The sequence below is a fragment of the Dasypus novemcinctus genome, chromosome 7, assembly GCF_030445035.2.
Source record: "Dasypus novemcinctus isolate mDasNov1 chromosome 7, mDasNov1.1.hap2, whole genome shotgun sequence".
Classification (NCBI taxonomy): domain Eukaryota; kingdom Metazoa; phylum Chordata; class Mammalia; order Cingulata; family Dasypodidae; genus Dasypus; species Dasypus novemcinctus.
Window position 1 is genome coordinate 79,431,503 of NC_080679.1, and position 25,336 is coordinate 79,456,838.

General features: G+C 37.5%; 1 protein-coding gene and 1 non-coding gene across 3 annotated transcripts in view; one reads left to right on the forward strand and one right to left on the reverse strand.

Annotated features, from left to right (window-relative positions):
* Positions 1 to 25,336, forward strand: part of ABCB11 (ATP binding cassette subfamily B member 11) — a 147,347-nt gene that overhangs the window by 4,545 nt on the left and 117,466 nt on the right. For both annotated transcript variants that reach the window (XM_058300685.2, XM_058300684.1), the window contains exons 2-5: positions 16,378 to 16,477; positions 17,814 to 17,835; positions 20,268 to 20,319; positions 21,142 to 21,380. In XM_058300685.2, coding sequence (XP_058156668.1) covers positions 16,402 to 16,477; positions 17,814 to 17,835; positions 20,268 to 20,319; positions 21,142 to 21,380 — 389 coding nt within the window. In that variant the 5' untranslated portion in view covers positions 16,378 to 16,401. The remainder of the gene's footprint in view (positions 1 to 16,377; positions 16,478 to 17,813; positions 17,836 to 20,267; positions 20,320 to 21,141; positions 21,381 to 25,336) is intronic.
* Positions 4,330 to 4,473, reverse strand: LOC111764723 (small nucleolar RNA SNORA29). The gene has a single exon (XR_002797265.1). It is a non-coding gene; the product is annotated as a small nucleolar RNA SNORA29 (small nucleolar RNA).

Genomic DNA, 25,336 nt, shown 5'->3' on the forward strand with positions numbered 1-25,336 from the left:
CTAAGCCAGGCTTTGGCAAACCATTGCTATTAAGAACGAGGCAATATACATTTTAGGTTTTGCAGGCCAGATGACCTCTGTCACAACTATGCAACTTTTCACCGTAGTGCGAAAGCAACCTTAGGTAATACCTAAATGAGCATAGCTGTGTTCCAATCAAACTTAACTTACCACACAAGCAGGAAGCTGGATTTGGTTTACAGCTCGTAGTGTGCCAACTCCTGCACTAAGCAATATGAAACCACCAGAGGTTTGTAAGCATGGAAGTGTCAAGACCAGGTCTGTGATTTAGAAAGACAACTCTGGCAGTAACCATGGGGAGGAAGAACTAAAGAGGAGCATTCAATGTTTCACAACAGCGCAAGATGTTAGTTATGGGGTGATGTATGGGAGCCCTGTATAATATATACATGTTTGTTTTGTAACTTCACAACTTTTACTTGCTGTTCATGTATGAACGATATACTTCAATAACATTTTTTTAATGAAAAAAAAATGTTAAAGAGATGCCTGCTTTCATTGTAAACAGGGAGACAATAAGGATGTAAATTGATGCTATGTCAGGAACAACTAAAAAGAAAGGGTTATGTTGGACAAATATTACAGAGTTATTTTCAGTAGGCAGGGAGGTGCTAAGAATGGCTATTGAGCTACTAGGCTAGGTGCCAGATGGCTGGTGAGAGAACTTTAACCAATTCTCCTGAAAGGGAGAATAGGAAGGGAGAGTCGACGGGACATACAGTATTTAATGTAACTGAAGGGCAATCAGGTGAAGGTGTACAGTAGACAGCTGAAGATATGGATTTGTAAATTCTCAGTAATTAAGTGGTATCTCAGGGAGAAAATAAGGAAGAGGACTGAGGACTGATTCAGTGATCTTCTCTGATTCATTTCCTTTCTTTCTTCAACTGTGCCAAGTATTATAGCAGACCTACATAGATGGTACTGAATCAGCATAGAACTCCTCTAGAGCATGTATTGAATATTTACAGAGCTTTTCTTATGAGCAGGCACTGTGGGGAAAATAAGCATGAATAAAACTTTGTCCCCATCCTCAAGGGATTTACAAGGTAGCAGAGAAATCAAGTAACACTTTTAAGAATTAAATTACAATTTGTATAATTTTTAAAAATCTGTTGCAAAAAATGGGTAGATTAACAAAGTATAAAAGCTAAATATCATTCAAGATATTACGTCTACATAGAAAAAAACAGTTGTTTCCAATGGAACAAAAATAATATCTACAACTTCCCTACTATAACTACTACTATTAGTTAGAAGGTATTTATAGGTGCTAGACTCTTCACAGGCTATTCCATTCAATCCTCACAAAAACTCTAAGGCAGTTACTATTATTATCTCCACATTACTGAGAAGGTTTACAGATTAGGTAGCTGGGCCAAGGTCACACATCTAGCAAGGACAGCCAATATCCACTGAAGGTCAGGTCTGATTTCAAAAGCTGTGTTCATGACCATTGCACAACTGCTGCCCATCATCATAATTTCACAGCTTTTCTCTCGTTTTGGAATTCATGGGGAGGAAATTTTCATCCCACTACCATAGTTTTTCCAGAGACTAACACCCTGTCTCGTCCATAGTAGGCACTCAAATATCTGGTGAATGGCTGAATCTAACTACTACAGCTTTCAAAATTTGAAACTGCAATCCACGTCTTAACCCGAGCTTCCTCTGAACCCCGGCCGACCCCAGGGCCTGGCTGAGGAGGCGGCTGCGGCCGCCTGGCGGGTGTCCTCCCGCACCACCTCAGCCCGCGAGGCGGAGCGCGGGGCCTGCATCACAGCGATCCTCCTTTATCCCCTGCGTTCAGTCCTCGGAGACGAGGCCTCGTTCCACTCAGTCTTGTGTTAGCAATCTCTTGACCCACTGGTTTCTTGACTAGAATTATGGGGTCTTTTGACTCAGTCATGTCGTCAAAAGGTTATTTATGCAATGCCAGCAGAATCCTGTGCCCCAGAGTGCCTGGCCTAGTCCTTTTCATGGATCTCTGAAAGTCTTTTTTATTGACGACAAAGCACCTGGCCTGTGGCTGAAGTGTTTTCAGGAAGCAGCAGAATAAAAATTGTTTGTAGAAGACAAAAGACTTCAAACGACCCTGTTAGTACTATTTTACAGAAGTGAAAGTTCTGGTGAAAATCCATTATGAAAATAGTGCAACTGAGAAGGAAATTTTGTTGCTTCTGTGACGTGCCATTTTAAAAGAGTAACTGAAATTATGACCGATAATATTACTGTTGTCTACTATCAGGCAGATCAATATTAGGGCATCTTATGGACAGTGAGGACGCTGACAAATTTCTAGGAAATTTTTACAATATCTGAAATGGTTTACATAGCATTTAATATATTCTACCCATACAAATTTAACCAACAAAAGGCTAGAAAATACTATTTAATAATACTTCCTATGCAACTCATAATATATCAGATAAACCTATTCCTAGCACTTTTCTTTATACAAGGTAAAAGAACAAATTCTTTGCAGTTTTTGAGGGACCCCGAAGAAAATCCCAAAGACAGTTTGAGATCAATAAGATGTCATTTAGGGCTTGATTTAGGGAAGGTAAAATGTGAAAAAGCTGTCACATTTGAACTTTTTGATAAATAAGAAAATGGGTTACTCTGAAACAATATTTGGTTCCCTATGTAACCAAAGTAACAACAGAAGAATAAATAGGCATTGATATCATAGTAAAAAAAGACTTAGTTCTTTTAAAAGTAAAAAGACTTATTTTCTAAAACAAAGATGGTAAGTCCAATATGAATATCAAATAAGGCCTCGAATCTCAACCTTCTAGGCCGATTACTCAGATGGTTAAGGAAAACCTCTTGCTACCTCTTACTGAGAGCAGATCAAATAATCCAAGAAAACTTTGTCATTTAACAGAAAGAAAACTAAATTCTAGTTTTGGATGATGGTACTATCTGATAAGAAAATTCTTAAAAATTGCATATAAGCCCATCAAATCTTAGCCAACCTTGACCATGACAAATAAAATTCCTTTTCCACAAACCTTTCACAGCTTTCTATATCCATTCAGGTTTTTGACCTACACATTCCTGCTTCCCATTCTGTGATGGTCATATTTCTTTAGGACAAAATTACTCTCTTTTCCCTTAACAAAATACATCCTGCATATCTTAGCATATCTGCATACCATAAGTTACCTAAAAGTTCTTTGAAATTGTCTTCATACAAACATCCTACAAAATGCAATTATTCTTAAAATAAAGTTTGTCAAAATAACAACTCATTTTGGTTAAATATCAATTTACATTTTTTATCATCTTAAAGAGCTAGTAGATATAATAGCAGCTTATCTTTACCAGTAAATCTTTATAAATTTAGGAGAACATACCCAAGTAGAATAAAATTGTGACTATCTTGTACTTATTGATAATTTAGAATATGCTGTTTTTATTTAGCTAACAATATCAAACATGTCTGTTTGTCAAAGGATTATCTAAATTATATAAATTTGATTTTTTCCTAATAATTTCATTTTAGTTCTATGAATATTCTTTTCATTGGAAATATTAAAAGTTTGGTTGCTTTAATTTCTAAGACTTTAGGAGTATTAATTTATATATAAGCACTTATTTATCTTCATTTTAAAGATTTTGTTTGTATTTATTTCCCCCCTCCCCCACCCCCCATTTGGCTGCTCTTTCTGTCCATTCACTGTGTGTTCTTCTGTGTCCGCTTATATTCTTGTCAGTGGTACTGGGAATCTGTGTTGTCTTTTTGTTGTGTCATCTTGCTGCGTCAGCTCTCTGTGTGTGCAGTGCCACTCCAGGGCAGGCTGCACTTTTTTCACGCTGGGCAGCTTTCCTCACAGGGCACATTCCTTGCATGTGGGCTCCCCTACGTGGGGGACACCCCTGCGTGACATTGCACTCCTTGCACGCATCAGCACTACGCGTGGGCCAGCTCATCACACAGGTCAGGAGGCCCTGGGTTTGAACCCTGGACCTCCCATGTGGTAGGTGGATGCTCTATCCATTGAGCCAAATCTGCTTCCTTTATTTATCCTTAAGTCGACTTGAATAGAGCTCTTTTTAAGAAATTTTATAAGTTAATTTGGCCATACCATCCAGACTTAAGAAAATATCATATATCAAATAGAGAGCGTATAGCTTCAACTTAAAAATTTCATCCATGAGTCAGAAATAAAATACAGAAATACAGAAAACATGGAAATGGAAAACTCATTAGTTTACATAAGGTAATTTTAGAGTTTTGCAATTTCTTTTCTTTTTCTTTCTTGTTTTATCAAGTTTAATACATATACAAACATCATAGGCATGAGTTTTCTGTCCAGTCATTTCACATAGGAGGAGGACACACACACACACACACACAATCCTCCCTTTTCAGATCATGGCAATTTTTATTTATCCCATAAGCATAGCCACTAAAATCTATTAGTAAGAGTGCAATTTCTTAATAACCTCTGAGTACAATTAAAGTAAGTATTCCATTTGGCCTAATTCAGAAGTCCTTTTCCTTGAGTGCACCTCTGAGATGAATAACTTTGTCTAATTGGAACATTCACCTTAATGGCCATTGCAACTCTAGGTTGTGTATGGTGAGATTTTGCTATTTGGTTAGATAACCCTATAATTTTTTTTTCAAAATTTTTTTCTTTTTTTATTGAAGTATATCATTCATACACAAACATACATAAACAACAAGTGTATAGTAGCCCTATAATTTTTGAACATGTAATATGCCAGAGTGCCAGAGGGTGGAGAATCAATGTTTTTAAGAGTTTGAATATCCCATCTTTATCATTTCACTTATGTTGTGCACAGGTCAAAGAAGCCAGCAGTAGCCAAACTAAAACTGTAGATTGATCAAAAAGCTAGGGACTTGGACTGAAATTTGAGCCGCCTTGTCAATAAGATTGACCTGCTAACATCTGGGCTACAAGCGAATGAGACTAGAGAACTGCAGCACAAGAGTGTAGAGCTGGAATCCAAGAGGCAATCATCCATGACTGACAGAGAGCCCAAAAGCCTCTAAGACACCTTCACCTATTTTTCTCATTGTCTTCAGAGCCATCAGCCATGGCCCTTGGATCCCATCTTTACCATCAAAATTGATTTAAAAAACAAAAAAACGATTTTCATGCAATTTAGGATCTCACAACTTTATTCAACAACTCAGGCACCATCCAATTCAGAAAGTAGAAGGAAGCTCTACTGAGGGGATGGAAAGGGCAAATGTGGAAGCAAGTTGAGGAAATGTTCTGACTGGCTTATACTAAGTTTCCATTTTGCTTGGTGGGGGGCATGTACAAAGCGGGAAGCAAGTAGTTGATTAGGAATGGGGAAGTTTGCTGGCAATAACTGATTGGCTGGATTTAAATTTGGTATTCTGGGCAAGCCAAGCATTTATAGAAAATAGAAACTAGCTTAGGTTTTTGGTTTTGCTCATGTGGGGCTTAGCATAGGCACCTCCATGTTGGTCCTTCTAGACATTATTGATCAGAACAAAGTTCATTTCTAGAATCTAATTTCAGTTTTTAGGTTTTCCTAGCCAGTGGAAACCACATGTTGCTGATGATTTGAGCACATAGATCAAGTATCATTCACATTTAAGGCAGAATAAAATGCAATATTTCTAAATGTATTGAGAGGAATAGCTTTCTTAACATGTTAGAGACAAATTATAATTGTTGTACCTAAAACTCTTTAGTATCAGAATCTAATAGAGGTAAATTATTAAACTTTTAAGGCATTAACGTATTTCAGGCTTTTAAATACAAGTTCTGAGAAATGTCCCCCCTGCCCCCACACCCCATCCCACCTGTCAGATGTAGTTACCCCTTCTACTCTGTAACCCTCTGTAATTATCTCTGTTCGAAGCCTCCATTTCACTGTCTGGGAGTTATCATTTGCACTCCATCTCTACCCCACCTTCACAAGATTGTAAGTCCCTTGAATAATTTGTGTCCCTGGGGCCAAGAGGAATGACAATAAATATTTGTTGATGAATGATGCAAGTGACTTAGGAAGCAATTTGAGGGGGAGGGGGAATTGCCCACTTAGTGGTTTTAATAGATACTGTAATTGCTGCAAGTGTTCCAGTTAGTACTAGAATTATGTTTTGCTTTGGGAAGATGAAAGAACTATACATTTAGAGGCAAAGAATAGCTGCAAGTAAATTTGGCATTAAATTCTAGTCTCTTCATAAGGGCTTCTTAGCCTTCCTCCTCAGTTGTCATTTTGTGATGAAAGGATATCCATGTGTCCAATGACGTCACCATGTTATTTATTTCTTTTTCTTTCCTGTCAGCTGAAGCTTTCAGGCTTACAGGGGCCCCCTTTGTTTCCATCCCTCAACAGGGTCTTCCACACTGTAGATGCACACCATCAATCCCTAACCTGTTTATTTGCAAAATAATGTTTTCTATTATTCTTGCTTTTTAGGTAAGTTCATATTTATTTCTTCCTCTGGTGATGTTTAGAAGAAAGAAATTGTTTGCCATTTTTATTAACAGCAGTGCCCTACATATATTCTTTAAGCGGCAGAAGGGAAATACATTTTATTTTATTTTATTTTTTTAAGATTTATTTATTTATTTCTCTCTCCTCCCCCCCAGTTGTCTGTTCTCTGTGTCCATTTGCTGCATGTTGTTCTTTGTCTGCTTCTGTTGTTAGTGGCATGGGAATCTGTCGCAGTCACGGACCCGGAGGGATCAGGAATGAAAGACAGAGAGATTGGGATCAGAGGATCTGAGAGCATTGAAGCCTCAAGCTCATCAGATGAATTTATTGGCCTCAGGGGCTTCCTTATATACCCCAACTGATCGTGAGAAGCAGCAACTATTCTAGATAACAATTACCATTATCTCTTTCTAAATAACACAGTGGATTAGATAGTAACCAAAGCTCACAATGTTCTATTATATTACTGAAACAAATATACTCATAAATCTTGTTGCCCAGGTCGTTCTGTACTAGCAAGTCCTGGTTCCACCAGAATGTTACATTTTCCTGAGAAATTTATGACCTGCACGTATACCTCTAGGGACAGCATGACCCAGTGGTCAAGGAAGTAACTTGCTATTATGGAAACAACATGCCTTTGTTTCCCACATTTCCCCCTTTTTGTTTTAGTCAGGGTGGCTGTGCCTGTCTTAGGTTGCCCTCCTCTGAGAGTCTTACCCATCATTGACTACCAGCCAAGCACTCTAACCATGGGGAACTATATCAGGTTTTTTGCAAGTGCCAAATTATTAGCTTGTCCCGGTGTATTTGCACCTTTTGTGGTGTAATAAGTCCATTAGCCAATTTCATACCCAAATAACAATATGGTGCATTCCTTTGAATTTTTTCAGGGGCAATTTGCAAGCCATACTCAGGAAAAATTTGTTCAGCATACTGAAATAACTGTTGCAGTTTGCCATTTGAAGCATGAACAAACAATATATCATCCATATTATGAATAATCATTGCTTTTGGAAATTTTGCTCTCAATTGTTCTAAGGGTTGATGTACAAATAATTGACATATAGTGGGACTGTTCATTATACCTTGAGGCAACACACACCATTGATATCTTTGCATAGGTGCTTGATTATTTATAGAGGGTACTGAAAATGCAAACTTCTCTCTTTCAGAGGGATGTAATGGAATGTTAAAAAAAACAATCCTTTAAATCTATAATAATTAAAGACCAATCTCTGGGAATCACAGAAGGTTGTGGTACCCCAGGTTGTAATGCACCCATTGGGCTCATAAACTTATTTATAGCTCTTAAATCAGTTAACAGTCTCCACTTTCCTGATTTTTTCCAAATTACAAAGACAGGAGAATTCCAAGGACTTTTAGAGTGCTCAATATGTTTTTGAGCTAACTGTTCTTTCACAAGAAGATGAAGGGCATTAAGTTTCTCTATTGGAAGGGGCCATTGATCAACCCATACAGGTGTATCGATGAGCCAAGTTATTGGCATCAGGTAGCCCTTCCATTCAATGGCCCCTGTGGTAAATTTTCTTGGCTGGAATTTTGTTGATTTGGGTCAAACCCAAGTCCCTTACAATCTCCCTTTTTTCTAGTATTGTATTGCATGTCCATATACAAAGCTTTTGCTTGTTCTGACAAAGTAGGAATGTGAATAAAAGCTCCCCATTGGCTAAGCAAATCACATCCCCATAAGTTAAGACCCACATCAGCAACATAAGGTTGCAAGGTAGATTTTTGTCCATCTGGACCCAACACATCAAATATAGTTGTACTTTGATATACGTCAGTCATTGTCCCAATTCCAGTAAACACAGTGGGTACTTTTTGCAATGTCCAGGATTGAGGCCAATAGCGCTCAGCAATAATAGATATATCCGCACCTGTATCTATCAATCTGAAGAACACTTTCCCATTAATGGTAATATTGGTATCTGGTCTATCATCACCCACAAAAGTCTGCCAATAAATTTTACTTCCTGTCGATCCAAAACCTCCTTTTCTATTAAAAGGAAGGGTGGGTGGTTTATAGTATGGGAGCAGCAATAATTGAGCAATCCTTTGTCCCACATTAATCTGAACTTGGCTTACAGATTGCACCATAACCTTTATCTCTTCTTTATAATCACTATCAGTGATTCCAGTTTGTACTAACAGTCCCTTCATAGTCAAACTACTTCTTCCTATTATAAGACCAACAGTCGCAGGAGGCAAAGGCCCTCTTACTCCAGGAGATATAGTTTGCATACCCATTCCTGGTGATATAAGCTTAGTTTCCATAGAAGGAAGATCTACTGCAGCACTGCCTCTTGTAGCAGCTCTTAATTCGGAAATTGGGATGCATGTTCCTGGCCATTGCTGACCGGATATTGTTTGGCCAGGCTCATGTTGTTTGTCTGAGGGCCCTGAGCTAGGTCCACAAAGCAGTTTCCCAACCCGATTGGAGTTCCATTTTTATGAAATTTAGATTTACACTCATTAGCCCAATGATAATCTTTCTTACCCACAGGACATATTTAGATGGATTCTGTTGTCTTTTACTATAAGAAGATCGAGCTAAGTAAGATCAACATTCTTTCTGATAGTGGCCAGGCTTTCCACACTTAAAACAATTCCCTTTTTTCCTCTCTTCCTTTGCACTACCTTTAAATGCTGCAGCCAATACTGCCATCTGATGGGCTGTAGACCCAATATCTTGGCAAGCTTTAATATAATCTTGAATTGAACCTCCCGTAGCCTTTAATGGTTGGATTGCTTTTTTGCATTCATTGTTAGCCTGGTCAAAAGCAAGAGTTAAAATTAACTCTTTTACTTCTGGTATCTCAATTGTTTTCATCAAAATGTCAGTTAATTGGGCTACAAATTCTACATATGGTTCATTAACTCCCTGGATCACTTTGGCAAAGATTGAGTAGGTTTGCCAGGTGCACAAATCCGCTTCCATGCTGCCAGGCATGAATTGCGCTCCTGGGTTATGGCTTGATCATCATATTGGAGCTGTCTTTGAATTCCAGACCAATTACCTGTACCCAATAACTGTTCAGTGGAAATAAGAACGGGAGGATTCTGTACTGCATTATGATGTGCTATTATGTTAGCTTCATCTGTCCACCAGGTTTTAAAATGCAAAAACTCAGCAGGGTTTAAAACAGTTCTAGCCATCATGTCCCAGTCCCAGGGGATAAGTCGGTCAGCTTGAGCCATCCCCTGTACTAATCCAAAAGTATAAGGACTATTAGTTCCAAATTGTGCACAAGCTTGTTTAAGTTCTTTCAAAATTTTAAATGGCAAGGGTTCATGATGAAAATTATATCCCCCTTGAGGGTTATTTACATCCAGAGGAATTTCTTGGATATTTACTGGAAAAGCTGTTAATAGTTGCATTGCTTCCGGATCCCCCTGTCGAGATCCTTGTAACAGGCAATGCATCAGTGGAGTAGCTAGAACTGGATTAGGTACAAATATATTTTTTGTATATGGACCGGTATCAATGGCATCTGTGAATATTCCTGGGGCTATAGGCATTGTAACCAGTGGGACCGTAGGGGCTACATTTCACAAATTAGGGTAAATGCTACCTTTAGAAATATTCAATTTAGACATTTGCTTAGGCAGAAAGGGGTTAGTTTCTTTTTCATCGGGAGGCTCATCCTCGTCCCTGTCCTCCATTTTCTCCCTGTCCTCACTCTGATGGCCCGTGTCAGGGGGCTCTCTAGAAAAGATGGTAATTTCTTCCTCTTCTGCTTCAGACTGCAGTGGATCTAAGGCTGCTGCAATCTGGTGCCTTAAAGCCCACATTGACAGTGGTATAGTTTCTCCCTTTTGGTATGCTCTATGTAATGCTCTCATTACCTGTTTCCACTGTTTAAAATTTAAAAGATTCTTTCCTTGTGGCTGAAACCAGTAACAGTGTTTTTGTACTAGAGCAAAAAGTTCAAGTAAATCAGCAGTTTTTACTGAGACTCCGACAGTATTTAAAAGAGTTTTTAGTACCTGTGAATATTCTTCAAGATGTCCTGGTTGATTACCCATACCCTGATGCTAGTGGAAAACAAAATTAATTAAGATTCTTACCACTGTATTATCAGACTCAAGTCACCTTTTGGTGGATGCCTCAACCTTTCAGGAAGGTTTTCAGTTTCCGCGTTCCCGACACTGCCATGGAAGAATCTTTTGCAGTCACTGCTTTGGGAACCACATTGGGCGCCAGATGTCGGAGTCATGGACCCGAAGGTACCAGGAATGAAAGACAAAGAGAGATTGGGATCAGAGGATCTGAGAGCATTGAAGCCTCAAGCTCATCAGATGAATTTATTGGCCTCAGGGGCTTCCTTATATACCCCAACCGATCGTGAGAAGCAGCAACTCTTCTAGATAACTATTATCATTATCTCATTCTAAATAACACAGTGGATTAGATAGTAACCAAAGCTCACAATGTTCTATTATGTTACTGAGACAAATATACTCATAAATCTTGTTGCCCAGGTCGTTCTGTACTAGCAAGTCCTGGTTCCACCGAATGTTACATCTCCCTGAGAGATTTATGACCTGCATGTATACCTCTAGGGACAGCATGACCCAGTGGTCAAGGACGTAACTTGCTATTATGGAAACAACATGCCTTTGTTTCCCACAGGAATCTGTGTTTCTTTTTGTTGCTGTCATCTTGTTGTGTCAGCTCTCCGTGTGGGTGGCACCATTCCTGGGCAGGCTACACTTTCTTTCGCACCGGGCAGCTCTCCTTATGGGGTGCACTCCTTGCGTGTGGGGCTCCCCTATGCAGGGGACACCCCTGCGTGGCAGGGCACTCCTTGTGCACATCAGTACTGTGCATGGGCCAGCTGCAAATGGGTCAAGGAGGCCCGGAGTCTGAACCGTGGACCTCCCATGTGGTAGACGGACACCCTAACCACTGGGCCAAGTCCACTTCCTGGGAAATACATTCTAAAGGCTTGTAAAAAGAAAAGTCAGGATTTGGGGCTTTGCAAGTGACTTTCACAATCAAAAGGAGCAGGAGCAGCTCTACGTTTCTTTTGGAGTACCCAGTGATGGGGGAGTTTGTGGTGCCACTGGCCTTGACATGTTACAGAGGGGAAGACTTCACAAGAGGAAGGCCAAGGAGGGGAGCTGTTGCATTATCAGAATAGTCACAGGTGCCATATGCGTGGGGGAGAGGGGGCTCAGTCACTGCCCCTCACCTCCATTCCTGCCTCCAGCCTCCCTCCCTCTCAGGGATCCACATCCTCAGGGGCTTCTAGAGCATTTCGATTTTTCTACCTTTTTCTACCCAAAATCGTTTTGGCCTGGGTGTGTAAAAACCTCTTCCTCCTGAATTCGGTCTAGACAAGGTCAAAATGTTTCAAAAGTAGTATTTGGGAGAAAATTACCTTAAAAGCAGAATAAATCTCTCCAGTGAAAATTCGAGACCTAGAACACTTACAGAGTCTGGAGGCCATCTCCTAAAGTGGCCGGAGCCCAAGCATCATTGGCTTGGTGGTCATGCCTCACACAGCAGGGTAGGATTTTTGTTGTTTTTGTCGTTTTTATTTTTTATTAGAGAAGTTGAGCATTTACAAAACAATCATGCATAATGTACAGAATTTCCTCCCCCAACACCTTGCATTGTTCTGGAACATTTGCTACAGATTATGAAAGAACATCATCAAAACCCTGTAGGATTTTGATGGAAATGACTGATACATTTTAAAGAATAGTAAAATGAACAACAAAAATATTCACCATATAGAGTAAAAAATCTTAACATTTTTCTGTATGTGCTTTATATATCTGTGTATATATATATATACATATTTTATACATATACATGTATATATTTACATCACACACACATATATATATTTGAAAGTAAGTTGTGACATCATGACACTACACCCCTAAACCTACCCTATGTGTCTCCTAAAAATTAAGGCATTCTCCTACATAATCATAAGACTGTTACAGTACTAAGAAGTACTAAAAATATAACAATAATTCCCTATTATCAAATACCTGTTGATTTTCAAATTGACCCAATTGTACAAAAAAAGAAAAGAAAAAACTATGTCTTATAACATGGTTTCCAACCAGGACCCAATCAAGTTTACATATTACATTTGGGTGCTATACTGCTGCTAGTGACTTTGAATCTAGAAAAATCTCCCATAATATTATTGCTATGACATTAACATTTTGTAGGGATCAGAACTGTTGTCTAATCTCTCACATTCTGGATTTGTCTGATTTTTCCTCAAGGCCTAGTTTAACTTGTTCTCCCCTTTCCCCATCACCTGTAGTTTCTATGAACTGGAAATAGGGTCTAAAGAATTGATAGATTCAAGTTAAGCATTTTTGGCACTTGTCACAGGTGATGATGTACACAATATAAAGGAAGCACATAGTGCCAGGGAAAACCCTGTTAGTCATTCTAAGATTAATCCCTTAGTTAAGGTGAGGATTGACTGATCTTTACTTTAGAAAGATGTCTTCTTTTCTTTGCAATAAAGAAACAGTTTGTGGAATAATATTACTTTGCCACTATTTCAATAGTGCAAACTGTTCCCCAACAATCTTTTAACTAATGATTTTCGCATTCAAGGTGGATCATTGCCCCAAACAGTTAATTTGTTCACTGAGGTTACAAAATAATGATTTTTCTAACTTCATAGGTTTTTAAATATCGGGGATATTTATTTATTTTAGCAGGTACCAAGGATTGAACCCAGGACCTTGCACATGGGGAGCAGGTGCTCAATCACTGAGCTACTCTACTTCCCAATGGGAGTTGGTTTTTTAGTTAGTTTGTTTTTAGGAGGTACTGGGGATTGAACCTGGGACCTTGTACATGGGAAGCAGGCACTCAACCACTTAAGCTACATCCATTCCCCAGATATTGATTTTTAATGACAACTTTTTCTGCATCCATCAAAATGATCATTTTTCTTAACATTAAGCAATTACTGCTTTTCTGGGATCGACATTGCTTCACTATAATTCTTTTCATAAACTACTTGATTATGTATTATATTACTTGGCATTTTAAAATCTATTTTCAAAAATAATTTTAAGTCTAATTTTTTTCTCAAAACATCCTTTGTCTTGATGTCAAGGTATATTTGCTTCATAAAATGAGTGGAGTAGCTTTACTTATTTTTTTCTTCACCAAAACCAGTTTTATAATATTAAAATCCAGTGTTTTTTTTTTTTTTTGAAGTTTGGTAAGATTTGCCTGCAGTACTATCTAGCCCTGTATTCTTTTGAGATTGGAGACATTTGAATATTGAGTCAATATCTTTAATGGCCATTCGTTTTTAAGTTTTCTATGCCTTCACAAATAAATTTTGGTAATTTATTTTTTTCCCAGAAAATTAAGCCCATCCTGGTTTTCAAATTTACTGCCATAAAGTTATTAATGATATTTGCTTATGATTTTGAAAATTTCTGCTGTTTGTTGTTATTTTACCCCTTTCCCTTTTTATTGATGTTTATTTGTGATTTACATTTCTTTTCTTGAGTTGTATTGTTGAGTTCTGTTTCTTTTAATTATTTTAAGAAAAGTTTCTGAATTGGTTTATACTCTCTACTGTTTTTGTTTTATTTTGTTTCTTAGCTTATTAAGCTTGCTTTTTTAATAGCTTCTTTTTAAAAAAATTTTTTTTATTTATCCCTCCACCCCCTTGTTTGCTCTCATTGTCTGTTCTCTGTTCGTTTTCTTTTTTAGGAGATGCTAGGAAACAAACCTGGAACCTCCCATGTGGGAGGGAGGCACCCAATCACTTGAGCCACCTCCACTCCCTGCTTGTGTCTCTCATTGTGTTTCCTTACTGTCTCTTCATTGCGTCATCTCACTGCATCATCTTGTTGCATCAGCTCCCTGTGCCAGCCTGTCACATCAGCTTGCTGTCTTGCTCATCTTCTTTAGGAGGCACCAGTACCAAACCTGGGACCAGCCATGTGGTAGGCAGGTGCCCAACTGCTTGAGCCACATCCGCTTCTCTTTAATAGCTTCTAATTGGAACATATGTCATCTATCAATCTTTTAAATATAAATGCATTTATGTTTATAAATAAATCTTTCTTTTTAGCTGTAGCCCACAAGTTTTTGTTTTCATTGTCAATATGTGTAATGTTTCAAATATTTAAAGTTTCAGTTGTGATTGTATATGTAACCCATAATTATTTAAACATGTATTTTATAGCTTATAACATATACACAATTTACTGAATGGATGCTGTATGTGTTTTGCTATTGTTTAATTTCAATTTCTTATTTAATGGCTTTGCTGTCAGAATATATTCTTTTTTATAATAACAGTTCTTTGAACTTGTAGTCATTTTGTAAAGTTTTGTAAATGTGCCATGTAATTGAAAAAAGTTTGTCTTGTTTGCTGGTCAATATATAGATATTAAACAAAAGTTGTTAATTTTGGTTTTCAAACTTTCTGCATTTCCTAAATTTTTTCCTTTTATTTTATCAATTTCTAATATAGGTATATGTAAATCTCCCATTACAGTGGAGGGCTATGTTTTTGTGTTAGGTTGTTAAATATAGCTACATACAATCCAGTGACTGTTATGGTTTCTTGGCAGATGTGCCCTTTAATTATTATGTAGTACCCCTCTTTATTGTTTTGGACATAGATTATTTTTTACCAACACATATATTGCTATAACAGCTTTAGGGAATTAGTATTTGTATGACTTTACCTCTGGAAAATTCTTAGTTATTATTTCTTTAATGATTACCTCTCTGTCATTCTCTACTCTCTTCTTCCAGCTAGATGAAGTTTGAAGACTGTCACCATTCCACCTTCATGTTCTCATCTGTATATATTTTATACATGCACACTTATACACGGTTATGTGCATACCTATTTATTGTACATATACATATTATGTTCATCCTTCCCTCTTCATCTGACCTCCCAGGGGCTGTGGCTCACTACGAGAAACAACCCCAGGCAATGAAGGCAGCAGTTTTTTCAGAGTCGCCTCAATAGCACAGGAGACCTCCTTACCTCGGCTTGCAGCCAAGAGGCATCTGTACTCCCTTGTTCAGTGTGGGGCACTCACGGTCTTCTCAGGCTTAACTCTGACACCCACATCTGCCTCCAGACCCTGATGTCAAAACACCAGAAGAGTCTGAGCTCTGCTTACTTTGGTATTCCTCTCCCATTTCTGAGTCATGGAGGTCTTTGTTTTTATTTATTTGAGTCTGGCTGTATATTTTTGGTATTTTTTTTATACATATTTTTCATCATTGGTGTATGTTTAGAGCACAGGAAAGTTAATGAAGCATAAATTCTGTGCTACCTTGACCTGGAATTCTAGTCCTATATCCTTTACAAACTGATTTTTTCCACTATGTATAAGACTAACCATAACTCCATATGAGACATTTACATTTTATTCAGAAAATGTTCCTCTTTAGTTTGCTTGGTCTAAACTGGACCCACCATACTCTGGATCTTGGGGTTTCATGTACAGTGGAGCACTGAAGGATGCCCATTAGTATTTGGGTGTCACTGGATCCCAATTCTCTGCTACACTGACCCAACCATGTCACTAGTTTCTTGTACCTTTTTCATTGTGTTTTGTTTTTTATATTTATGCATTAAAAAAATATACAAAACACAGGTAAGTAGAAAGAAAAAAAAAAGCAACCATCCGTCTATCTACCAGATAAAACCACCATCAATAGGTATATCTTTCCTAATAATTAGGCTCCTTCATGGGTTTATTAACCAATTTAAAGCTCTGCTTTTGTCTAAGATTGAATAGTGAAGGTTATTTTTTTTGAACCAAATTGTTCATCCATTTGGCTAATTTGATTAAAGAAAAGAAAAGATATTAGAATTACAGTGATACTTTTGTTTTATTTTACAGGGTAGTTGACTGCAGGTTGTGGTTATGTCTGACTCGGTCGTTCTTCGCAGTGTGAAAAAATTTGGAGAGGAGAATCATGGTTTTCAGTCAGATGGATTATGTAAGCAGTCTTTTTCTCTCTTTCTCTCTTGTACAAAGAGAGGTGAGAACAAAGATGGAACAATGAAGTTAAAGGCATAGAGAAAACTCAGCAACACTATGTGGAACCATTACCATGTATCATTCTTATGCACACCTGTGTGGTTCTCCCTGATAGCCAAGTAATAATTTGAATGCACTAGGGGAGATCCCACAGAGTGTGGATGGGAGAAAACTGAATCTTTTTCCTAGGTAGGGCAGGATAGTGCCAGCATTGGCTCTTATTATTAACTTTATGCATACATTGTTATTATCAATCTTAGCAGTGACGGAGCAAGTATTTAGTGAGCTGCCGCTTGCCGAGAGGAGCTGTACCAAGACACTGCTGCTGCAATGAGGTCATGTAGAAGGGACCATAGTAACATAGTAACTCACATGTGTGAGCCCGATGATTCCAAACTATTATTTTAAATATATGATTTTATATCTTATATTTTATATGATTTTATATAAAATATATGATTTTATATTTTACAGGAGAGGAAACTGATACTTAGCTAAGTTAGAAAACTTGGTCAAGATCACATGACTAATGATTAATGAAGCCACAATTCTAATCCAGTTCTGTCTGACTCCCAAGCCCAAGTTGTTAACTACTATCTACACTAAAATCCAAGGGAATCAGAAAATGCTATCCTATGGTGATAGGTGATATCAGCACCTTAGCATTCCTTTCATGTTAGCTTCCCTACACCCATGACCCTGAAGTCCCACTTCTACCTTCTACCCTACATCTGCTCTGACCTGCACTGGGGAAAATAATATGCATCTAAAGCCTACAGTTTCCACTGTTCTGAAAATGTCAGTGACATCTTATTGTCTACTTAATGAATCTGTGGTCTATATTTAAAATGGATCGATAATGATGTTGCTAAATAAACAAGCAATAAATAAATATTTGTATTATTTTACCATTTTTTTTAAATCACATTTCTTCAGCTAGATTGGACATACTCATCTCCATTCATGATTCAAAAGATACAAATATTTCATGTCCTGGAGGAAAGTCCAGAAATACAGGCAAGGCAGCAGTCTTGAAACTGAAAGCACATATTTTTCTATATTACACACATGTGCATACACATACACACATACACACTAAGGAGGGCTTGAGGGGATGGAAGTACCGTGGAAGGAGAAAAAGAGAAAAAGAAGAAAAGAAAATAATATTTCTTCAATTTTCCACCAATTAAAGTATTTTATAGGAATTTTTTTTAAAAACAAAATTGTTAATTACTGGGTTGCATTTTTTTTTTCATTATAACTAACTGCTTTTTGCATTATTTTTATCCTGACAGATAACAATGATAAAAAATCAAGGTAAGTGTCTGAGTATTTCAACAATGTAGGATTTTTTCTCAACTAACTGCACACTATTATAAAAAGACACAACAGGGACAATATTTTCATGCACATTGCATATCCTATAAAATGGTAAATAGAATTGCATATAATCTGTTTTTTTTCCTCTTTAAAATATAACTCTTAGTTGATTTCACAAACCTTTTGGAATATCCCTTCTGCTTTAGGTTCAGACCTCCCCGTGTGCCTCCAGGAACACTATAATTCCTGAACTAAACAGGGCAGAGGAGAAGGTGGACTACAAGTATGATTTTATGGGCACAGAGGAGATGCCAAAAGCCCAAATTCTTCAAATAGTAGATATCTAAAATCTAATCATTAGAACTTGCCCCTTAAAGAATTTAAATTCTGATATAAAGCACATGCCAGTTAATTACGTTTTGGTTATGAAGGCAGGCTTGAATGGGGTCTAATTTGAAGGCTGAAGGGAGGCACCAAGCGAGTTCCTGAAATGGAGGTGATGGAAAAGGAAGAGTTAAAGATAGTAAGGAAATTGTAAATGATTCATGGAGGAGGAAGGAAGTAGATGTGGTTAGATAAGCTTTGGACTAGGTGTGGCAAGGTCAGCCTGGCCAGGAAGAACACTTTTCACACTGGGTAGGAAAGAGGTGAAAATGTGTGTAGATACAGATGAATGGCAAGGAGAGTATAAGCAGGGAATTTAGCTAGTTCTTTTGGTTTTAGGGTAAGGAAGAGGTAACTCTCTCTGCTGATAGATGTGGTAACATAGAATGAGAAGATCTCATGTAAGTTTGACAAGGCTGCAGAGGGGAATGGGAGAGAGCTGTAGGGGGATGAAGCACAGTGAGTGAGTACCTACTAGGTGCTACAGACTATTATGGATTCTGAGAATATAAAGGAAACAAAATAGGCAAAAATCTCTGGCTTCGAAGAGCTTACATTTTAGTGAAGGAGACATAATATACATAATAAACACCATAAAATCACAAAAACACCAAAATGACTGGCCAAATCACCAACTAAATAAAATATATAGTATTGGAGCTAGGGAAAAGATGTCTCCACAAAGAAAAGGTAAACCTGAAAGCGGAGATATGGAATGTTGAGAGTGGGAAAAGGTTGAAATTTTAAAGAATTTGACGAGGAAAGGACCCATCGAGGGTGACTTTGGAATGAAGGTCTGGGGAGGTGAGGGAGCTGGCCACGTGGGTGTTTGAAGAAAGAGCATTCTAGGAAGAGGGGAAAGCAAGTGCAGATACCCTGAGGTGGGAACAGATCTGACCTAGACAAAGATCAGCAAAGGGGCAGGTCATCAAGTAGACAGAACATGAGATTAGGTCAGAGCCTGACAGGGCCAGACCTGTAGGGCCTTGGATGCTTGGTAAGGATGCTGTATTCTACTAGGAGTCTGAATGGAGGTGTAGGGAAGTGGAGTAACAGACGCACATGCATGGCATCAGTGCGCATGGAGGTGAGGTTGTCTCCAATAGGTCCAGCAGCGTGGCTGGAGGAGGAAAGGAGGAATAGCCAGATAGATGCACAGATAAGGAACTGGGGAAAGGGATTGAGGATAATGGTGAGAGTGAGGGCTGAATGGTGGCCTGTAGGGCCTGGGGTGGATGGGGAAGGAAGCAAAATCTTGATGGGGTTTAGTGATTCTAAGTAAATAAAGGGATTAAGGGTATGTGAGTCTCAATTCAGGCTGACCAATAGATTTGGAAGGAGGAAGGAAGTCAGAAAATGAGACATGGGCAGTCACAGAGTGGGCAAGGGAATTAAAAATGTCAGAGTCTGGCTAGTTCCTGGTGTTGGCAAGGTACAGGATGTGTCCATGGAATGGCTGACTCAGGGGCGGTGGAGATCCCTGGAGTTAGGGCTCTCTAAGTCTTAGCCCTCATAGGGCTAAGCCTAACCCTATGAGGAAGAGAATGAATAAGAAATACTAAGGAAATGAGATTTTATGGAAGGTATAGGAGTTTACTTGAAAATGTCATCACATCAAGACTATTTAATGACATTTTTTAAATTTTAAGTGCTAAAAGGAAATTTTATAATCAGCTAATCATACTACCTCAATTTACCCCTAACAAAATTTGGAAATAAATAGGTTGAGGGTCTTGGCTGTGGTCAAATAGTTATTTGTTAATATAACCAGGAGTACAGAACAGTTTTTTCTTTCTCTTAATGCCTCTTGGAAAAACCTCAGTGAACTTCTTTCTGTACATGAGCTAGAGCTCTACCATAATCTCTAGAAGAGGTAAATCTAGAAGAATAAAAGCATGTCTTAAGATAACTAGTTTGGCAAGAATTTCTCAGTCAGTAGGGGCTTTCTTTCTGACTAAAGAGTGACTCATAAAGTCATCACCTAGGGAGAATTTCTCATTGTTTTGGAAAGGATGGTCTTTAAATCCCTATGTTTTCCTCTTCAGGGTTCAAGATGAGAAGAAAGGTGATAATATTCAAGTTGGCTTCTTCCAATTGGTAATTAAACTGCTCTGCTCATGCTGCTTAATAGGCCCTGGAAATATTGATTTATGACTTTGATTTTGCAACTGTTGAATTGTTCATAATATTAAATCTTTAGTTATGTTGGCAATTTTTTAACTCCAGTGGTCACTTTTTTTCAAACGTCATAATCTCTGTCTAAGTGAAAACATGCTGAATACCAGTATGAAATCTGGTGCCCATTAAACATGTAAATCCCTCATGGTAGATCGGAAATGTGTCCTCCTAGAAAACAATCACTAAACCTATAAGTATCACTTTAGTAAGGGAAATCATTACAGTAATCATATCATATCATATATAGTTATTCTTATGACAAGTCTTTAGAAGTTCCACAATATAGATACTTTTCCCAAATTTTCATAGGGTGGCAGCATTTCTATGTACAAATAAGTACTCTTCATTTTCAATATCAGCCTTGCAAGCCCCATTGATGCTATTTTCAAATTCCCCACACAGTATACCCAGTTGGCAATAGCATCAATGACAGTGATTATTTCTCTTTTAAATTTCAGATGAATAGCCAAGAGCTGAAGTCAGCTTCTGAAGTAAAGAAAATGAATTCAGAGTCTAGAAAAGAAATAGCATGCATTACTATGTGCTGTTAGATAGTCAATAAACAGATAATAAGCAGTTATTTCAATCTAATTAGTGTAAACTCTACTGTTCAATTATGACGATTTCCATAAAATTGATGTTGAATACTATTTATCAGAATCTAGTAAATAAAATTAAATAGTCCTTCTACTTCCCCTGCTTTTCACCTATAGATGATCTCTGAACCCTTTGTTTTTCAAGTTTCGGTTTTCTTCATCGACTGACATTTTGCTGATGTTTGTGGGAAGTTTATGTGCACTTCTCCATGGAATGGCTGCTCCAGCTATGCTACTCATTTTTGGCACAATGACAGATGTTTTCATTGACTATGATATTGAATTAAAAGAACTCAAGATCCCAGGAAAAGTATGTGTGAACAACACTATAGTATGGGCCAACAGCTCTCTCAATCAAAATGTGACAAACGGAACACGTTGTGGGTAGGCTGCTGGTATTTGCTTTTTTAAAAAAAATTATTGTTTTTTTGTTCATATCTTAAATTGTAATTCAAAATGTGTAAAAGAGACTTTATTGGCTGAGATGGAGTGGTATCTAACACAGAGTGAATAGAAACATAAATTTACCTGCTTGTCTACAAATTTCTCTGTCCTGAGGTTCTTCCTATCCTCCTAGGTTTTCTAATCTTAATAAAAACATAATTAGAAATCATCTATTAAATACATGAAGAGAATTTCAGCACTTTGTTGACTATAGGCTTGATCATGACACTACCAATGACTTAATGCCTCTAGGGCGGTGACCCACTAATTTTTCCTTAGTCCACCTTATGTCTCCTAGCCATAGCTCATATCCCCACTGCCACCTGCCACTTTTTTTTGTTCTTGCTAACTTCCTCTGTTCTTTAGCTTCCATGACTGTGGCTGATGAGTCACTTGATCCTGCGTCTTCTCCCTATAATAGTAATTTCGTAAGCGTGTTACGTGACTTGGAGTAGGGGTCACTGTTCTCAATCAGCAGTTGAGTTTCCATGGAAGAGTGGTGCTGTGCCATGAACAGAAGGCAGCCACACACAAATAGCCAGAACTCAGACGCACTTACTGTGTTCTCTTTGTGATAAGCCTGCCAGGCCTCCTTGTAATCGGTGAGTCTGTAACGTACGCAGGTCTGACTCACAGTCAGAGCATGGACTTTGCAGCCTCCCTCACGCTGCCTCAGGGTCAGAGTAAGTGTACTTGCATGTATAAACCCACCTGCTCAGGCTCAAGAACCAAGGGCAGGGCACATTCTGACTAGAGAGACACTTAGAATGGCTCATCAAAATGAACTTTTATGTTTTACTTCCATTTTTGAAGTTTGCTATAGGCTTGATTTCAGGTTATGAGTAAGTCCTTCTAAATCACCAATGATCTTCCACAATCTCATCTACTCTTAGGGTCATCTATTCCTTCATTCTTTCAACGCCAATTTTTTTCCCATTATATACCAGGAGTGTGTGTAAAAATCAAGGATACAGTGATTATTTTAAGAGTTATGATCCTTTTCCTTGTGGAACTAGGACTAGTTGGTGAGATCATCATTATATCAATGACTGTTCACATAGAGTTACAAACTGGTAAGTACTTGACAAGTACAGGGTAACCCACAAAGTGCAATCCTGTTTATTTCACAAGGATATCTGAAATTGTGTAAACCATACATTTTTAGGTCATTCCTTTACCAGGAATTCCTTCGACCAGATAAACACATTAATTGTGAGTTATCATGGTCACCGACATGAATATTATTTGTTGTACTTTGGAAAAACATGTTTGTTTAGCTTTTATGTAATAAGAGCACTGTGACATTGAACTTGGGTAAGACAAAGGGGTCAAGGAGAGGACATTTTCCTACTTGTAAGAAGTTAATATGCCTCCGAAGTTACCCAACTTCTTCACAAGTTTCTTTCTTGGAAAAAGTATATCATTAAAGATGCAACCTCTCCACCTATTATAATAGGTGTATTAGTTTAGACTACACAAGGTAACCCAATGTATATGTAATAATAGAAGCTGGTTTTACTCTTTTACAATATTGCTTTCCACAGATCAATTGTAATACATTGAATGGAATTTCTAGGCCAAAGGCTTCCAAATAGCTGTACGTGAATAACTGATAAAAATTACAGAACATCAAACTTTCTGATTAGCTTATTGGAATTTTTGTTCTTAATAGACAAACAATAAGGAAAAAGAATGAAAGCAGATGAAATAAGAGGAAGTCCAAATATAATTTACCTTTCTTTTATTTTCTTTTATCCATTTAAAGTATTAAAACTCAAATGGAAGCCATTTAGTCTTTTATACCTTAACCCTGTAAGTGACATATCCATCATTTCTGCCATAGGCTATTGGTTACACAAACTAACCCTGGTATATTTTTGGAGGGGACCACACAAGAGTGTGAATGCTAGGAGACAAAAATGATTGGGGGTCCTCTTAGAGACTGACTTCCATAGCCATTGTGAAAGTTGTTTCCCTACATGCCCCACATATAGATGCATCAATGTAAAGCTGAGCATATATAATACTTTCCCTTGAATTTGAAACTATTTTTCTGAAAATAGACATTTAGCTTAAGTGTTCATCTAGTCAAGTACTATTTTGAAGTTAGATACATTGAGTATATAACTTTTTAAAATTTTTTATTTTTTTTTGGGTACCGGGGCTGGGGATTGAACCTGGGACCTTGTATGTGGGAAGCTGGCGTTCAACCTCTGAACCACATCAGCTCCCCTGAGTTAGTTTTTCTGTTTGTTTGCCTATTGTTTGTCTGTTGCTGTTGTTTTTTTTTGGTGGTGTTGTTTTTAGGAGGCGCACCAGGAACTGAACCTGGGACCTCCATGCAGGAAGCAGGCATTCAACAGCTTGAATCACATCTACTCCTGAGACCATAAACTTTAAAAAAAATATTTAAAAATAATCACTGAGATATAACTCACATACCATATAACACACCCATTTAAAGAATACAGTTCAATAATTTTAGTATATTCAGAGCTGTGCATCTATCATTATATACTCTACTTTCAGAACATTTTATTACTGTAAAAAGAAACATTATATCTCTTAGCCATTACTCCTAAACCCCTATCCCCCAGCCTTAGGCAACCACTGTATCGACTTTCTCTCTCTGTAGATTTGCCTATTCTAGACTTTTTCATATAGATGAAATCATACACTATGTTGCCCTTTGTCACTGACTTCATTAATTTAGCATAATGTTTTCATGAGTCATTCATGTTGGAGCCTGAATCAGTACTTCATTTCTTGCTATTGCTAGATAATATCACATTATAGGAATAAGCCACATTTTCCTTATTCTTTCATCAACTGATGGACATTTAGGTAGTTTCCACTTTTTCACTTTATGAATAACACTGCTATGAATATTCACATTTGTGGGACTCAGTTAAACAATGTTGAGAAGAAAATTTACAGCACTAAATGTATATTATATTAAAAGAGGGAAAGTTATCAAAGCAAAAACCTATGCTCTCACCTCAATGACTAGGAAAGGAAGAGCAAAAAAACTTAAATCAAGAACGGGAAAGGAAATAAAAAAGATAAGAGCAGAAACCAATGAAATTTAAACGGAAAAAACAGAAGAGAAAATCAATGAAACAAGGAAGTGGTTCTTTTGAAAGATCAATAAAATTGACAAACCTCTAGCAGCAATGAAAAAGGAAAAAAAAAAAAAAGAGATACAAATTACCAGTATCAGACCTTGTAGACATCAAAAAGTTAACAAGGAAATACTATAAACAACTCTGTTCCTCAAATAACCTAAACTACCACAACTCTCCCAAACTGAAATAGACAATTTGCATAGCCTATAATCATTAGGGGAATTACATTTGTAATTTAAAAGTTCCCAAAATATTGATATAAATCTTCAGACCCAGATGGTTTTACTGGAGAATTCTATCTAATATTTAAAGAAGAATTAACATGATTTCTACATAGTCTCTAACAGAAAATAGAAGAGGAGGGAACATTTCCCAATTCATTTTATGAAGTTAATATTACCCTGATACTCAAAGATATTAAAAAAAAAACTACACTCCAATATCCTTCATGAATATAGATGTAAAAGTCTTTTAACAAAGTACTAGCAAATATAATTTAGTAACAAAAATAATTGCACACTATGACTAAGTGGGGTTTATTCTAGGGATACAAGGTTGGTTTGATATTTGAAAAAAGTAATGTAACCCATCATATTTACAGGCTGAAAAAGAAATTTCACACAATTATCTCAATAGATGCAACTAAAACATTCAACGAAGTTCACAATACATCTGTGATAAAAACTCTTAGAAAATTAGGAAGAGTGGAACTTCCTCAGTTTGGTAGATTATCTGAAAAAACCCTCCAGCTAACATTGGACTTAATGGTGA